The 19071-nt window shown below is 45.3% G+C and overlaps 1 protein-coding gene across 1 annotated transcript in view; it reads left to right on the top strand.

Moving 5' to 3' along the window:
• The window catches only part of LOC146831266 (uncharacterized), a 241633-nt gene that overhangs the window by 36683 nt on the left and 185879 nt on the right, over positions 1–19071 (top strand). The window contains exon 4 of the mRNA XM_085603865.1: positions 7687–7798. Within this exon, the coding sequence (XP_085459991.1) occupies positions 7687–7798 (112 nt within the window). The remainder of the gene's footprint in view (positions 1–7686; positions 7799–19071) is intronic.

The raw sequence follows: 19071 nt of genomic DNA, 5'->3' as shown, positions 1-19071 counted from the left end.
TAAACGTGAGAGGGCCATTATTTTAAACGAGACAGCCCTTCCCATAAGTGAGACCGGTAGCTTCCACCAGTTTGTCACATCTCTGCGTAATCTCTCTAGCTACGGATTTAGATTCAGTTCTAGAAACCTCTCTGCCGACCTAGTAACCCAGATTCCTAAGACTAAGGCAGGGCTACTGTCGCCGCACAAACTTACCTTCGTTCCTGGTGGGACTTTCTGCTGTTTTTATCAGTTTTTACAGCACACAATTCTAAATCACGCGTGCAGCAGACTAAGACAGGGCTACTGACACCACACAAACTCCCCCTCATTCTCGGTCGGACTATCTCGCTCCCCTACTTAAGCACACGCAAATGCAGATGTGCCCAGCGGCGTGCCAGCATGCCTAAGGCAAGCCCGTCTGCACCCATCCTCGTCCAGCTGGGTCGAGGGGCCAGAACCCCTGCTCTTTATGAAGTAGCCCCTAGTGTGTACACCCTACAGGCCCTTCATAATCTCAGGCCCACACTGAATACATTCTGCAAGACTCCTAATCTCGAGGAACCACAATCTTATTGTGCGCACCGTCCGTTTAAATGGATTGGTAATTCCTTGCCTGAATCTGATTCAACCTCCATTGCGGAAGAGATTTACTCTCTGCCTAAGACTGGAGGCCAGCCAAAAAAGCTTAAATATATTAGTTTGAATTGTCGCTCCCTCCCAAAAAATCAGGTACATGTATTTAACTTTCTCCTTGATGCTGAACCTGACGTGCGTTTTGTAACAGAAACTTGGCTCCAAGATGGCTATTCACCTGATATATTTTCCTTATAACTTTGCCCTTCTAGGGATAAACAGACCACATAGAATAGGGGGATGCATTGCTATTATTTATAAAAAGAACTACATATGTAATATTAAGGACGTACAGATTCCTAATTGTGATGCTTTACTCTTTTCAATTTTCTTCTCTCCTCAATTTACCCTCTCAGGGGCTCTTATTTATCGCCCTGCCTGGGCCTTCTAGTAACTGGTGTTCTGTATTACCTGACTATGTGGCTCCTCACGTTTTGCAGGCAGCCAATTTTACCTTGCTTTGTGACCTTAACCTACATCTTGAGGAACCCAAGAATAAACCGGCTTTGGCCTTCATAGATGATTTGAGCTCACTGAATCTTTCTCTTCTTAACTCTGCTGCCACTCACATTGCAGGTCACCTCCTAAACCCCATCTTCTCCAACCTCACCACCCTTCTCATTGACCCCCCACTCCAAATCTGTTGGACTGATCATTATGCAGTACCATTTATTATCCAGGTCCCTCGCTTCCTTGCTACTCGGCTGGCACCGCAACTCATATATAGACACTGGGCCAAACTGGATGTGCCTGAGCTCAATATTCGACTCCTTAACATTATCCCTACCCTTAGTGTCAATCTTCAGGCTAATTAAATTGTTGTGCATCAATGGCTTAGGGATGCTACTGATGCAATTTTGCCTTCAACACCTATAACGCAATGAAGAATGCTTCTTCCTGCCTGTGGTTCAAAAAATGCCCTCGCTGCGAAAGGAAACACTGTAAAATCTTGGAAAGGGGCTAGAGGAAGTACTATGCGCCTTAGGCCAAAGCAGGTTATACTGACGCCTCGAAAAAATGTCATGCCTCCTGCAAATTGGCACAAGCATCCTATTACACTGAAACGATTTCCAACACCCAACATTACCAAACAACCTTGTTTAGAGTGGTGAATGAACTCTCGGCAGCTAGCATTTTTACACTGCCACCCTCTCTTTCTCAACAACGTTGTGATGAGCTAGCCACCTTTTTCCTAAGCAAAGTTGAGCTAATCTATCAGCAACTAGCAGTAGATGCCCTCACACTAGTGAGTCCCTCTTCCGCAGCCACTCAAGCACTTGATGATTCAGCCTTAAATTCTCTTGCTTACAAGCCCAAAGACAAGCCTGAAGAATCCTTGGAACTCAAAGCCTGCCTCCCATTCGATCTAGCATTGTTGCATACTTTATTAGACACCATTAAGTCCGACTCTCCGCTAGACCCCCTTTCCTCTGTCTAAACTTAGATTGATTGCAGTGCTGCCCTTACAAAAACTCTTGATCTTCGCAACTCCTCTCTGAGTACGGGCCATGTCCCCCAGAATTGGAAACATGCCGCAGTACATCCTCTGCTCAAGAAGAATGGTCCAATTTTTGGCCTATCTCTCTCCTCCCTGCCTTTTCTAAGATTCTTGAAAAGCATATCAACACTCAACTCTCCTCCTTCATTACTTCCTGCAATCTGCTCCATCCATCTCAGTTCGGCTTTAGGGCATTCCATAGTACGGAATCCGCCTTACTGGGAGTCACTGAGCTACTTCGGCAAGAACTGGACTCCGGTGGTACAGCCGTCCTTATCCTTTTGGATTTACGTGAGACTTTTGACACCGTTCTACATTCTATTTAACTGGACAGATTGGAGGATCTAGGCATTGTGGACTTGGCACTAAAATGGATGTCCTCGTTCTTAAAAGATCGTACCTTTCAGGTCTCATCAACTGAACACACATCCAAGACCCTCTTGCTGCCCTCGGGGGTTCCGCAGGGCTCCATTTTGAGTTCCCTGCTTTTTAACATTTACCTCCGCCCTCCGATGGACGTAATTGAGGAGTCTGGTCTCACTTTGTTTTCTCATGCAGACTCCCAGATTATTTTCTCACTTTCTAAAGAACAGAACTTAGATTCGTCCCCACTTAGGCAAAGCCTGACTAATTTCGCCCACTGGATGAACAGAAATTCCTTAAAGCTTAATGGCAAGAAAACTGAAGTCATGATTCCTGGCAACAATCCCGAACTCTGGGGAGTTAAACACTGGCTGACCTCCCTGGGACTCTTACCTACGCCGGTTGATAAAGAACCTTTCACTTAAGTCGCAGGTCTCAAAACTCACAGCCTCTTGTTTTTTCACTCTCAAATGGCAAAAGAAAATTCTCTGGCTCATTCCTTTGAACACTCAAAGAACGGTTTTACAGACCTTGATAACGTCCAGATTGGACTATGGAAATGTTTTATACCTGGGTGCAGATAAATCTGTGATCCGCCGCTTACAGATCATCCAGAATGAGTCTACCCGCCTTCTCTTTCAATTGCCTAGACACACTTCTGTCTCTCCCTTGTTCCATAAACTTCACTGGCTCAAGGTCAATGAACGTATTAAATTTAAGGCCTTGTAATACATGTTCCGAGCTTGGCATGGCCTCACCCCTACATACATCCAAGGTCTGGTGTTACCTTATGTCTCCAGCCAGCCGCTGAGATCATCTATCCTTGCCCTGTGCACCATACCCAGGCTTCGCTTGGCCTGCATGAAGGGTCGCTCCGTTGCATATTTGGGCCCAAAACTCTGGAACTCCCTTTCTTTGGCGCTTAGGAACTGCCACTCTCTCCTCTCGATCCGTTAGAATTTGAAGACTTTGCTCTTCAACTGCTCTTGATGGGCTAATGAATTTGAATCGGGCCTATGCACCCTGTAGCTGTTTTGCTCTAGCGACGGGAGACCCTTTTGGGTAGCTGTGCGCTCTATAAATTCTCTAAAATAAAGATAAATTCCCAGGTACTTAAATTCCTCCTGCTGCTTCAAGGCCGCACACACCGATGTAAGGTGTAGTTTTTGGCCCGTCAAAGAAAAGACCAGTGATTTATCCCAGTTTATTTGGTCACCAGAATAATTACAAAATGCTCTAAAGATATGGATAAGTCTATGAATTGTGTGGCGCGGTCTATGCACATAGAGCAGGACATGATCTGCATAGAGGGAGATATGTTCCTCTCAGGCCCCCCCAACATCTATTCCTTGTACAAGAGGATCCCTACATACCCCTGCCGCAAGAGGCTCCAGAGCCATAGCAAATATCATCGGGGATAGCGGACATACCTGGAGTGTGACCCTGTGGAGCGCAAATGGTATAGATATCGCCCCCTTGACTCGAGCTCTACCCATGGGGTCCGAGTATAAATAACTGACCCAGGTACAAAACCCCGGTCCAAAGCCCAGCTTGGACAGGACCATAAATAAGTATGTCCACTCGATGCTGTCAAATGTCATACGGGCTTCCAATGACACTACTACTACGTCTTCTGTCGGGTGCACCATTACCTTGTGCATTATTCCATATAAACAACGGAGGTTCAGTCTTGTGCTCCTCAGAGGCATAAACCCCGATTGGTCTGGATGAATTATTGTAGAAATTATTGGCCAGAGTCTATTAGCCAGCACCTTTGCAAATACCTTGGTCTCAAAATTGAGCAGCGAGATGGGTCTATATGACCCACATAATTCCGGTGCTTCACCCAGTTTGGGGATTAGCACTATTGTAGCAAGTCTGAGGTCCTCCAGTAGACGTCCCACCTCCAGCACCGCATTGAACATATCAAGCATAGGCTGTGCCACTGTGTTTGCCACACATTTAAACATTGCAGTAGGCAGCCTCTTCGGGCCCGCTGCTTTCCCGGACTGCAGCTCTCTTATAGCAATGGCCACCTCCTCCACAGTCAGGTCTTGGTCAATTGCCTCCCTATCTACCGCTGAAAGTGTCAGCATGGCAATATCTTGAAGGAATGTGGTACATTCCTCTTCCATTGCGGCTGAGGCAGACTGGTATATTTTTTCATAGTATTGCGCAAATGCTTCCTCTATTTCGGATCCTGCCCTACAGCACGCACCCTCTATCTCTCTGATTTCAGCCACCCAGTTCCTTTCTCGATTCCTCTTTTCCAACCAGGCAATTAGCTTATTAGCTTTATCGTCTACATCATTGGAAGTCTCAGGGAAATCGAAGGCTTCCCGAGAAGATCCTGGCTGTATCTCAAGGAAAACTTGCCTGAAAGGAAAACTGCAGAACTGCATGAGGAGCGCTACCTCTGATATTTTTGGGGTGGGAAGGCCTGCAGTTGCTGCTCCTTTCTAGAGCAGGAGGAGGACTAGATTGTTCCTCCCCACTGTTTATTTAAAAAAAAAAAAGCGAGTGGAGTGCTTTAGGGTGTATCTCTGTAATTTTTAGTGCTTAAATGTGAAAGCGCTTACGCGTAGCGCATGGGGAGCGTGTCATGCCTTTTTCTGCTAGTGCATGTTAAGTGCTATATGTACCTAGGGGATCAGCACGTAGCTGATCCCCTTTGTGTACATGTGGAAAATGCTGCCTGGGCCCCATGTCGGGAGTGCGCAGTGAGCGCTGACCTCTAGCCAAGGACCATGCCTAGATCCTCAAAGGATTCCCCGCTCCCTCACGCCACCTCCGCCAGCTGGAGAGAGGAACTGTGGCGACAAAGAGAGTCCGGGCCAGCCCAGGGCACTTTCTGACCTGAGAGCAGGGTGGGCATGTCTTATTCTGCCAAGAAGAAGAGCAGCATGCCTGTAGCTGGGACCCGTGTTTCCCACCCAAGTGCGATGCACCCGAGAGCCGACTGCCCTGCTGAAGCATTGCTGGGCAACTGAGGACAAAGCCCAGATAACCGGAAGAGTCACGGGCCATGTCACGTGGTCGGGGTCGGAGCAGACCTTGTATGTCATGCTCATCCTGCTGTGCTCCATTTCCGGTGCCTCGACCACAGATTTGCACTGGGCGCACACCTGTCCAAGGCCCTGGAATGCCGATGGCAGCCAGCCGTATGGTACTGTCACCTTGAAGCAGGATTGAAGTTCTACATGCCACCCGGCGGTTGTTAGCCAGACAGGCAGGTACTGTGCCTACGTGGTCCGTGCGGCTTTGGCTGCTCACCCAAGCTACATTAAGGGCAGGTGGGGGAAGTGTAACAAAGGAATGCACAGGACCCCTAACACTAAGAACAGCGTACTAGGATTACCAAGTGGCTTCAGTGCGTAAGCTTAGGAACCACCATAAGGCATGCAGGAGAGCTGGTGCCTGGGTGGCCCAGGTTAATGTACCCTACGAAGGGTAGTAGAGGGCAGGGAAGCTGCCTCCTATGGGTTCATGGTGCTACTAAGTGATTCCTGGGCCTTATTATGTATTGCAGCATTACCAGCCCCAGTATGGGGATGTGGGAGTACTTCACCGGGTTTTAATCAGACCTGCTGCATTTTTGTTTGATGCCCTAAATGTAATGCCACTTAAAAATATGTTCTTACTTCAGTAACTGCATAAATGTGCACAGTGATGGTGTAAGGTGGTGCTAGGCATCAATGATATTTTCTATGACAGGCACAACATTACAGGTATTTAGCTTTTGCACAAACTGTGATATTTGACATAATGTTTTCGTGATGGTGTTCATGACAAGTGCAACTTATCATTAATTACCAAGAGTTATTATGACAAATGCCTAGTGGCAAAGTGATTTATGTGATTGTGGTCTAATATGTTTTATATACAATATAAGTGATATTTTTATATAATCTTGTGGGGAGTCTCTTTTTGTGGTGTGCCTAGTGTGTGACGGGTGTGTGCGTGTGTACACATTGCCTCTATGATAATCTTGACTGCTCTGCCATTCTACCAATGGGATGAGCAGGGGTTATATTGGGTATGCAACTCCCTTACCCTGACTAGAGTGGTGGATTCTGCCTGGCTTAGGTGCATACCCTAGCCAACCAGAAACCCCATTTCAAACACACAGAAAGATTAAATATGAGTTACAGAGAGGCACACTACATCCGTCTTTAATTTGTGGTGCCCTCACTCATGATTAAAAACTATACCACGCTTAGACCATTTTAAGCTGAACATCTGACATGCTTCATTGCCACTTCACTTTTTGGCAAATTCATCAGGGCACGGGGACGCGATTCTACCCTTGAACTGCACTGGACTAAGTGGTTGCCAGGTGGCAGCCTACTAGCAGACTGCAGACAGGAGACTGAAAGCAGATTTAGGGACCAAACCTCAGTTGCTACCAAGCTCGGAATTTACGCATCTGAGCAAACTGACCATTGCGTTACTCCAGATTTATCAGGCCACTCATGGCCATGCAAGGTGGCCTTGTCTGACTGGGTAAATCTAACTTAGAGTAGCATCGCTCTTGAGCCCTGTTGCGTGGCGCAAGGGCAACGCAACTGTTTGATGAAAATTCCCCGAAGTGGTCACCATTATGGTCAGGTGATTCTCAGAAACATATTGCTGGAAGTCTTGCGGACTGTCATGTCTTGACCTTCCTTCTTTCATTTATTTTTGCTTGGGATTTATTTCAGTTATTTGCACTTAGCGGTAGAAAATTCAACCTTTTGTCCTTCCAGCCCTTGTCTCTATTTTATTTCTAGTGCCTTCTCTCCAAATCCAATCCCCATCTTCCATTTCCCTCCAACATACTCACTTATGAAGAGACATTGGCAGAGGTGCTTTGTGTTCAACCCTTTATATGTAACAGATAAACATTCACCTCACCGCTCGCTCTGAGCGCAGCATGGGGTTTGCCCAGATAGTACGCAGGTTCTGAATTGACTGCTAAATAGACCCATATTCGCTTAATTTGGTGCAATGATTGAGCCTTGTACGGGAAACTTTGGGGCCACATTAAGATATGTTTAACTTTTATAAACAGCCAATAGGCTCATGGCGCTTCATTCTCTTTTGATATTATAACTGCAAAAATGTCTGCTTTAGGGAGATTTCAAAGAAGGACAACTCTAAATAAGTACAAATAAGTACAAATACATATCTGATTCCAGTAAATGGGTGTTTTCAATCTCCTTTGTCTGCAGGATAGGACCTTCATGTGGACGGATGGCTCTCGGTGGAACTTCCGGGCATGGTATAGCGGAGAACCCAACAACACAGGTGGGCGGGAGCCCTGCGTGTATTTCAACTTTGCTAGTAAGTGAGAACTCCTATAGATTAGCACTCAGTGACTGCCCAGATTATAGTTCTGTATACTGTTTATCTACTATTTAGTGCCTCATTCAGCTTGATTAGTAGTGCACATTCTATCAAGCCTGGATGTGTGCGCTTTATTTCTGGCTGCATGTGTGTTTTTCCAAAAGTACTAACTAAGGCCTCCCTTGCCTGGCCATATTTCTTTCCTTCTGGATTTTGCAGCACACTGTAACTGTTGTCTCAATGTCTGTCTCCTCACAACTCCCTCACAACCCCCAGAAAGTGCTGGTCTAGATTTCTTCACAGAAGTGGAGAAGGCAAAGAAATGCACAAGAATGAGTGTGTGATGAGTGTCACCTGACACCTAACCATATGGTGTCTGTCAGCTGTGCACCTAAATGGAGCACCAGATATGGATTAAAACAATGCTGGATGTCAGCAATATTACTAGCAAAAATAGCCCTCTACAGATAGTATTGTCAATGCCTCCTTGGTCCCCTTATCACTATGCAGCGAGGCCTCCACTACACAGCTTCTACTCACCTAGGGGCATATGTATCAAACGATTTTGTATTCGCAAACGCTGCGAATCGCAAAAAAACAGCGTTTGCGAATACAAAATCGCAAAATGAGATGTATGAGGCATTTCAGCCTCGCATTCTTAAGGAATCGCTAATTTTGCGATTTCTTAAGTTTGTGTAAGCATTTAAGAAATCGCAAATTGCGATTTCTTAAATGCTATGTAAGGACTTCCCATTCATTGCTATGGGCCTCCTGGCCCATAGGAATGAATGGGAAGGTATTCCTTAATTGCGATTTCGCAATTTGCTAATCGCAATTAAGGATTTTTAAGAATTCGCAACATTTTTGCGAATTTTTATATACATCCCGTTTTGCAATTCTCAAATAGCGATTCTCAAAAAATCGCTATTTGAGAATCGCAAATGGAGATGTTGATACATATGCCCCCTGGTGTATCTAATGCTCAAGTGAATCCATATGTACACCTTCATGACACTCATTTGGCACTTTGTGGAGCCCTAGTGGCCACCTGGAAAAACTGAGTGGAGCACGACTGAACAGAGCCATGGCAGGAGGGTCCTTTGAAGCAGCTGTTTCCATTCTGAGTGCGGCAAAGTTGAGAGAGTGCTCAAGTCTGGAAAACTGTGTTGCCTAATCACATCACCGCATTATCCAAGCTCAAATCCAGATTTTACGAGTAGGCCCTGTCAAATGTGACAATTATTGAATTTGATAAAAATCCGAAACAAGGTGTGATTTTATGGGATGCAATAGTTAATGCATAGTCTCTGCACAAACTTCTGCTTGTCCCAGTACACGTTGGACCTTTCCCATTGTCATATTCTGACAGGTTTGAGCTGCTGCAGTGTAACAAAGGGTGCAATCTTTTTTGCATCTGGTAGTTCCCTGGTGTGATATGCATTGTAATTGCCATCCGTGTACAAAAAGGTGTTTGCGCAAGGGTTGCAATTTAATGGGCTATTTATGATCAGGGTCAAAATGTTATAACAACAAATGATCATATTTAATTCACATATAAAACAGCTCATTTTGTTCAATTCAAAATGTTATAAAGCCATCTAACTGCGATTCGCTCATTACGTTTACACCAAATAGCAGCTGCTCTAATATGCAGCCCCCTCACACTTATAAATAGACGCTGCCCCACCCAGGCCCACAGAAGCCAATTCCATGGACATTATTTCATTTAGGGCCTCATTTATGAAAAGTGTTGCATCGATGCATGAAAATAGCGATGCAACACTTTTCAGCGCGCCCTCCTTGCGACACCTTGGATGCACCTTATTTACCGTACAGCGCTCCATATAACAACGATTTACAGATACTCAGTATTCCTGATGTATCTGTAGGCGCAAAAGTGGCACATTGCTGGGGTGTGTCTGAAAACAGACGCAACTCCAGCAATGTGTCCTTTCACATGGGGCACACTCCATGTGAAAGGGCCTTCGTTAGTCTTATGCCTGCTGTGAGGCAGGCACAAAGAGTCGATGCTCTAGAGTCCTAGAAGCATCACAGTAAAACCTCATCGATTTCACTGCAACACTTCTACAAGATGGGTAATAATTCTGTTAGTTACCCCCAACCTTTCCTTCCCATCCCCTTTGGTGATCTGCACAGATACTAGACAGTCTGCTGCACTATCAGTTCCTCCCCATGCCAGCCAGTGATAGTCACTACCCATGCCAGTTCCACACAGCCAACCCTAAACGCCACCCTCTAAGCTTTAAATACTCAGTTTCACATGTCAGGAGTCTTAATGCCCCCAACAAATGACAAGCCCTGTTGTCGATGCTTAGGGAAATGGGCTGCGAAATATGCCTCCTACAAGTAATGCACCTCTACTGAAAGACTGGAGACAGCTAAAATCATGCTCGTTTGACTAACAATCATTTTCATCAGGCCCCAGTAAGAAAGCAGGTGTGGCTATACTTCTCGCTTCCAAGTTCTAGGGACAGGTGCTGCAGACCCAAGCCGAAGTTACGGGCAGACTCCGGGTGTTACGACTTACCCTCTTAACATACACCTTTATGATTGCTATGATTTACACGCCTAATAAACAACAGGAACGTTTCCTCTTCCGGTCCCTTAATCAAGTTCCAACATCCCCAGATTCAGACATTACAATATGGAGAGACTTTAATCTGGTCTTTAATGCTGACCTTGAAAGATCGACCCAAAGACTGGGACAGTTATGAACTTGGAGGAGTTGGTGTTTGAGTGGTGGGCCTCATAGATGTCTGGGCAGGTTCACCACCCCACACCGAGAGATTACTCTTTCTTTTCTGCATCCCACCTATGTTATACGTGCCCTGCATAGACTACTTTTTGCTATCCTCCCACCTCGGGGCAGCAAATGTTGTTATTGATATCAGGGTCTCTGCCCTTCTGGACCATGCTCCCATTATGCTGCTGTTACACACTCATAGGGCACAACCGCCTATAAAACATGGCGCCTCAAGCACACCTGCCTCTCTTATGCATCTAAAATCAATGAAGTGAATGAGGTGATTTGCCAGCACTTTCAGATGTACAACTCCCCTGACACTCCAATTGCAATACTATGGCACATCTTAGAGGCAGTGGAGCAAGGTTCCTCCTTAGCCATATCAACTAAGCGGGACGGGACTAGGAAGGACAAGCGGACTGCCCTGGAAAACCAGGTGCAAGACCTTGAGGAGGCACATAATTGAACCAGCATCATAGAGTGCGCCACCATTTGACCCTGGCCCGTAAGCAATTCAGGGCACTTGACATGGACTGAGCTGAATTAGCACTCCTCACACTAAACAGAGATTTTGCATCAGCGGTAATAAGGCGGGACAAATCTTTGCACGTAAGCTCCAAGCAGAGGCACACAAACATAGACTTCAGGGGATATATATACTCAAACAGGCTCTGTAGCCCGCACTGACCACGACATAGAACAATCATTCAAACATTTTATACTGACCTCTACACCGCAGAATCAATGGACACACGGGCCACATGTTCATTTTCTGTATTGATCCTTCTTTTAATCTTTTTATGGCACTTGGCACTTTAATGGACTTAATTGTCTAAATAAAGTTTATTTGATTTGATTTGACATACTCATATCTCTTCTCCGCGTACACTGTACATCTCCCCAAGGCAGAAGCACACTCCGAAAAGGCAGATATACGGGTGGGCGAGGTACTTGCCACCATTGTCCGACTACAGATGGTTTTGATGCCCAGCATAGATGGGTTCACAGCAGATTTTTACACAGACTTTGGCACTCAACTAGCCCCACTGCTGGAACCCTTAGGCAACTAATTTAGGGAGACGGGTGCGAGAGGGTCTAATCACAGTGATTGTGAAGCCTGGGAGTATCAGACAAGATGCCTTTCCTACCGCCCGATATCCTTGCTTAACATATATGCCAAGCCCTTCTCTTCAAAAGTATACTGACCGCACACCTCAATGCCTATATACAGGGATTTATTGACCCAGATCAAACCAGACTGAGGCTGCAGTGCCAACATCAAACAACTGATGCATCTCATTGACAATGTGTTCCGCTCTCACACACCAGCACTCCTCCTTTCGATCGATGCAGAAAAAGCATTCAATCGAGTGTAGTAGCCCTACCTTTGGCAAGTATTGGCCACTGGGCTCTAGGCACCAGATTCCGCACATGTGCATTATCTGCATAGTCAAGGTTTCTATCATTATCAAGTTACCATCATCTTTTTCTAAAAACATGCATCCATCGACTCATTTCCACACTAGTTCTTGTTGGCTTGTAAGAACCTTCAATTTCTTAACACTTACATGGTCATTTAGACCTGTGCAGTTATCTGTCTGGTATTTGCCCCATATTAGAGCTATTGCTTATTGAGAAATGAGATTAAGTTGCTTATAATTTGTGTTGGAACATAACACTCACATTGAGCTTGTAGTAACCACATGTTCAAAATAGCTCACATACACTAATTTCACCGGTAAAACTGGAGGAATTTAGTAATTCCACGTTACTCTTATAACTGCTAATAAACAAATACATTCTGCCAGTGGAAAGGAATTCCCCCATGGGTAGTTGCAGTGTTTGAAGGTAATCACATCCATGGAAGAGAGGGGGTTATATGGTGCCTTTTAAACAACACACCTTTGTGTGCTGTTGTTGGGTGTCATTACATACATTTCATTGTGGAAGGTGCTAGCTAGGATAAGACAATATTTATTATATGCTTAGTTAATAAAAACCTTTGCTTAAAGAAAAGATCATTGAGAATAAAACAAAAAAAATATGTACATAGCTGAGTAAAGCAAACAATGATGTCACGTCGTTATCTCATTCACATAAGATACTGAGGCCATCTGTTAATTTTCTTCACTCCGGATCTGTCAGATCAAGACTCTTATAGCAGTTCTGTGTACCTATGAACGTAGCCTCCGGTGGCATTGTTCTTCCCTTGAGCGTAATTTGTTTTAAGTCAGATTTACAGTGGACAAAAGGGCATTGCACTTATGACCATCAAATTAAAATACTTAAATAATCAGTTAGCACTTTTCCAGTTAAAAACGCTTTTAAAATATCTATAAAAAGAGTGCACAAGAGGTTATAGGTTACTGTCCTTTATAGTGATGTATTTCTTCTCTGCCGCCTTTTGTTTTTTTCCCGCCCCATCCAGGAAGCGTACTAGATAGCAGGCCTGCCGGATGTCCTCTCCGTCAAAGCAGGCCTTAACTGCCTGTCTGCATGATCTTATACGTAGTCTGTTAGAGGCAGGTTTTAATATGGCTCTTCTTTCCCTGTCTAGGCATTTACATGTGCACAGAATGTGTAAAATGTCTTCCTTTACCTTGGCACACAGTCTGCATGATGTTATAGGTTGTGGCCGTTTCCATGGTCATAAATGCGGCAGTATTGGTAAAATGCCCATCCTTAAGTGCAGAAGATTTTCTTTTTTGGTCCTGGTGAATCCAGTCCCCAGATAGGGTTGTGGGGAGCAGCTGTTATAGCTCTGGATAACAAACCATCCATGTGCTCTTACTGAAAGGGAGGCTTTATCCTTAAGATTGGACAACATTTTTACTGTTTTGTTGACAAGCTCCTTGAAGGTTTTATGGGCCCCAATAGTGCCCCATTGAGCTTCTAAGGCCAAGCTGGCCAGGGATTCTTTTAAGTAAGTCAGAGCTGCGCAGTCTTTTTTCCGATTGAGTTAATTCCATAACAATTCATTTAGTGACCCTGATTCTGCTCCTTTTATTTTGTGCCAGCATTTCAAGTATGCCCCCTTTCGTGCAATCTGTTGTTTTGGAAGGCCGAACTCTAGCCTGATTTGGGCTGGTGATGTGTAGCGTGGGAGGTAAAAAATGATTCTCATTGCCTTTGCTACTGTCCTGTCCAGGGTGTCGGCGTCTCTCCCTCTGAGACACTCGCCTCCGTAAGTGACAGTTGGGAGGAGTTTTGCCCAAATTACCTGTACTAAGGGAGTGAAACTTGGGCCGCTTGTTTTTTGTTTAATATGCTTTAATGCGACTGCCATCAGGGTTCCTTTGCCTTTTATAGATGTTTTTTGCTGGAGGAACGTGCCTCTAGTGTCCAAAATTATGCCCAAGTATTTGAAATCGTTGACAGTGTCGAGTTTCTTCCCTTCCATCTCCCAATGGAAGTGGTGTGGTTTGTTTTTTCAGTTGATAACCATCACTTTAGTTTTGCTCAGATTTATTCGTAATCCGTTACTGCTGGAAAAGGTGCTCGTAGTATTTAACAGGTGTTGTAAACCAATTGGGGTATGGCTAATCAAAACCAGATCGTCTGAGTAGAGTAAATTTGAAAGAGGAAAGCCCCTGAAGTTTGGAGCATGGTGAATACAGTCGTCCAGTGCTGGCAAGAGATCTGCCAAGAACAAATTAAACAAGATAGGCGCTAGCACGCACCCCTGCTTCAGACCCTTGGATGTCAGGATTCTCCTTGATATACTTTCTCCAGCGCCTAGCTTCATTTGAATCCAGGTGTCACTGTGTAGTAGAATTAACTGGTTCAGGAGTTTGCTCTTAATTTTCATTTTAAAGAGTTTTGCCCAAAGTTTGCTTCTGTCAATGCTGTCGAAGGCAGCAGAATAATCTATAAAACACAGGTTTAATGGTTTTTTGATATGTTTGGTAGCATCTATTAAAGGTGATAATGCCAGTATGTTAGTCGATGTACCCATACTTTTCTGGAAGCCTGATTGATTATTTGGAATTGATGCCGTTTCCGATGCCCATTCTGTAAGGTCTTCCATCAGCAATCCTGCATAGTATTTGGCATCATTATCTATTAATTCAACCAGTCTAGAGTTTTCTGCAATGTTTTTGCTGCCTTTCTTGGGTATCGGAGAGATAATGGACCCCTTCCACGATTCTGGTATTTTCTCTGTTTCCATGATGTGCAAAAAGAGTGGCAGGAATTCTGCTGCCCAATATTCCGGGTCTCGTTTGTATAGGATTGGTGGTATATCGTTGGGGCCTGGTGCACCCTCGGGTCTGCGTTTGAGATTCTGCTCTTGATTTGTTTTAACGTAAAGCCGTGATTGGACATTTCGTCTTGCTTACACTGGCCTAAGCCTGCCCCGCTGTGCGCCAGGGGATCTTGTGTGTTTATTGATGGCCCGCTGTTGAAGTGATCCCAAAGGTATTTAAACCATTCCTCTTCAGTGATGTGGGAGTTTATTCCAAGGGCCGTTGGATTCTGTAGTTTCTTTAGTGTGAGCCAGAACCTGGCGCTATTTTTTGCTTTCACATTGTGGAGAATTTTGTCCCAAGCTGTTTCTGTGGCTTCGCGACGAGCTTCCCAGATGAGTTTTTTCTTGCTGTTTTTTAGTGATCTGAGCTTATCTAACAGGTTAGCGTCTGGCCCAGCCTGGTGAAGTTTGCGTATTGTTTTATTTATTCATTTTTATAGTTGCTTTAGTTCCTTTAATTCCGGTCCTCTCAGAGGATAGTCTTGCAAGCTTAACGGTGGGGAGTGAGACCTTGGTCGGGCCGCAGCTGCTCTTGTTACGTCCCTCCCTTCTTCTTTTGTGTGTAGTGTGCCAAGCCTTTCCATGAATTCAGCCCAAGTTACAGTCCCATTCTTGTTTTCCTTCTTTTTGTCCTCCCAAAGATTCTTTGCCTCGAGCAGGAAGCTCTCCAAGTTAGAAATTTTGCATTTGATTCTTCTCAAGTTTGTCGTGTACTCCATGCCTAAGCGGACTGGTTGCTCCGTAGATGCGGTACCATAGGCATCCAGAGTAATCTCTTTTGGTAGATGGTCACTGTGGTCTGAGCTTCCTATCCTAAAATCAACTATTTTATTAAAGAGGGAGTATGACGTGAAGGTGTGGTCAATTCTTGTATTTCCCCGGAAATGCCTGTTCAGCGCATCCAGACTCAGATTTTCCAGGTCCCTGAGGAGCTTCTTTGCTGTGCTGGTTTTCTTGCCCCACTTGCTTGCTTCCTGGTGTGAAATCCCCCAGACCCAGGACTGTTCTTCAGCTATTTTGTCTCTTTCATAGGGCCATGTTAGGAGCATGTTGAAGTCTCCTGATACTATAAAATTCGGGATAGCCTCTTCTTCAAGTAGCCTTGATAAATCAGAGACCAGCAGTTTGGCACCGGCTTTTTTGTCCCGTGGATGAATGTAAATATTGACCAGTATTAAATGCTGATTATCGGTGAGACCTGTTAGTTCCAGCTTGATTGCTTGTAAGCCGTTAGTTGTTGTTGTCGTGTTAAGTAGTTCCCTAGCTGTAATTATTGTTTTAATGGAAGTGAAGATTGCGAGACCACCCTTTGGGTGACCAAACTTAGCATCCTTGCGGGCCGGAAGGGATAGGACTTGTATCCTTGCATTTGCAGCGGCTCAACCAGCCAGGTCTCCTGCAGTATGATGAGGTCAAAGTCTTGAAAATAAAGCAAAAGATCTTTATCCGTGGCTTTGGACCCTAGTCCATTAACGTTCCATGAGCAGAGCTTTAATTGATGTACTTAGTTAGCTGGGTTCCTGCCCTGTCAGGTGTTTCTTGGTCTGGAGTTGATGGTTCGTGAAATCCAGGTCCAGCTGTTGTAGGACATCTTCTTCTCACCCGTTAGCCTGGGATTCCAGGTGTTTGATCCTGTGCTGCGAGCATCTTTAAGAACTGAGTAAGTTTTTCTTGTGGCGCCCATGTTCCCAGGCTTGAGGCCGGCATATGACTGCAGCTCGGATAGCAGATGTTCTGGGTAACCTGTTTCTTTCTGATGTTTCACTCTGATCCCCCAGGTGTTCAGTTGTTGTTCTTCCCTCATTATTCTCTCTACTATGTCCTGTGATGCCCAGGTGTTTTAGATATTTCTTGGTGTGCCAGATGTTTTTGGCAAACAAATTCTATGGACTCCAGGTCACTTGAGGCAACTCCCATTAAGTTGCTAATGCTAGTTAGTAGTCGCAGAACATTTACTCTGTTCAAAATATCCCCTCTTCCTTTTGATTTATATTCCGGGATGAACAAAATTATTCTTGAATCCTCCTGTTGTGAGTAGCTGTAGCCAGTCCCAGAGTCTTGCAGCTCCTCAGTGGTCCCAGAGTTAGTCAGAGCCATCAGGGCTGATTCAGCGGCCCTCGGCCTGGCTGGGGCATTTGCTATATTAGGTGGTGCAGAGGATCCACTACTAACAGTGGACTGGTTTTCTGTCCTAGTGCTTGGATTGGAGCTCCTTGTATTTGCATTACGCAACAGGTGTGTCTGAGTAGCTGAGGAGGTCGTTGTCTGTGATGGTGGTGCTACCTCTGTGCTTGGTTTCAATGTATGCTCCTCGTTCGAGCCACTTCTTTGGGTGGAAGGAGTCTTCAGGTTAGGGCTGTCTCTTTGGTTAGATGGGATCTCTGAGCTTTGTATGGACTGTGGGGATGCCCGGGCCCTGTTTGAGCTTGGCAGAGATTGGTCTCCTCTATGGGTTGCGGCAGGTTCCAGAAAGTCTGATTTAACGGGAGCATTCTTGGTGATGGTTAACTTGTTTCTCCCCTTTCTCTTCTGTTTCCGGTGATTTTTCTGCCCGGACCTTATTTTTTCTGTTATCTAAGTTCCATGGACTTGTCCTGGTGTAGCCTGGCCAGCGGTGCCTTCTTCCACCAGCATTATGTCTTGTTGTTGAGAGTTGTTTGGTTCATGTGAGAAGAATCTAGTCCCCGACTAACCTCTTGAGTGGACTGCGGCCCTGTTCCATAGTACTGTTCAGCCCCCTTTTCTCCATGTGTATCAGACTTTACCTCCATCAAGTTGATTTGTGTCTGGGGCCCTCGGATTTTGTCTAGGGAGCTGGGGGCTCCATGCGGTGGATCTTGATGCGATGTCACTGCTAGGTCATGTTTGTCCACAGTGTCAACTTGAGTGACTGTGTCTCATTGAGGAGCTCCCCCATAAGTGTCGGTAAGGTTGCAAGTTTGTCTATGATGGCGGGTCAAGAGCAACTTAAGTGAGCAATTTGGGTGTCATCTTGTACTCTCTTAATGAGATTGCTGATTTCTGTCAGTGTGTTGTCAATATTTGAGACGTGGATTGCCAGGAAATTGAGGAGAGATAGCTGGATGTCCGTTTTATCTGAGTGATATGCATGGACTTAAGAGAGAGCTGCATAGTGTTGAGGAGTGATCCCCATAGATCCTCTGAACCCATTGAGTGTTCCTCAGTTGCAAAATGTGTCTGGGTTGTGATCGGTTCGACGTCGGGTACATCTGGTAGGTAAGAGGCTACTAACTTTGCCCATTCCTCAGCAGTGAGGTAGGGCGCTTCATTTTCGTCGTCTTTATGACTTTCTGAGTGTGGATTATTCTCCGGGCTGTTGGCCTGTTCTTCTCGCATGTTTGGTCGCCCTAGTCCCTTTCCAGATAGCCCCATTGGTTTCAGCGTTTTTCTTGGCTCTCCTTCCTCTGGGATTTCCGGCTGATGCTCTACTGTTTCGTTTTTCGTTTGGGGAGATTTTTGCATGGAGCGGAAGGGTGGATGATGATTGCCCTTTTGCTAACCTTTTGGTTCTGTAGTTCCTCTAGCCGGTATGGATTCAGATTTGAGTTTGAGTTGGAAGCAATCAAGATGTTTGGCTCTAGTGGCGTCTTCCACTTGCCCTGGTCATTGGTGGGTCTGATTTTTTGGTGGTCACCTTCTTGATCGCTAGTGAGGGATAGCGATAGCATGCTTGCCCATGGGATCCATACTTTCATGCCTTCGGCTCCAGCTCCAGGCCCTGTATCAGAGCATGTGGCCGACTCCTGTTCAATGCCCTCCTTTCTTTCCTCCTTTTGCTGTTGAGCTCTTTTGTCTTTTTCAGGTTCTTGTTCTTGTTGTTCCTGAGCTGTGACGGCGTTATTGCTCTCTATGTCTCTTACATCTCGTGCTGTTCTAGCCTTGACTTGCTTTGGGTTTTGAGCCTTGTTCGACAGAGCAGGTGATGATGGTGGTGATGGTGGTAGTGGTGATGGTACTGTATCTGACAGGGGTAAGACCACCGGGTGCAGTGACGAGGGAAGCCCTTTTGATTCAGGGTTGTTGATATTTAATAAGCCCCAGCGTCTTTTAGAAAAGAAAATGTCATGTATATTTTGTGCTGGAAGCTGATGTTGGATGTCTTTCCTGGTGATACTCCATTGATTGCCACCAGTGTATTGTTTACCAGAGGGGTATAAAGTCCTGCCATGGTTGATCCTTTACGAGACTCGCCCAGCATTTTACTCTTTTTTTTCCTGTTTGAAATGACGGTGGTGAGTG

The sequence above is a fragment of the Triturus cristatus genome, chromosome 5_1 (genome assembly GCF_964204655.1).
Source record: "Triturus cristatus chromosome 5_1, aTriCri1.1, whole genome shotgun sequence".
NCBI classification, from domain to species: domain Eukaryota; kingdom Metazoa; phylum Chordata; class Amphibia; order Caudata; family Salamandridae; genus Triturus; species Triturus cristatus.
This window is presented reverse-complemented; position numbering and strand designations above follow the sequence as displayed.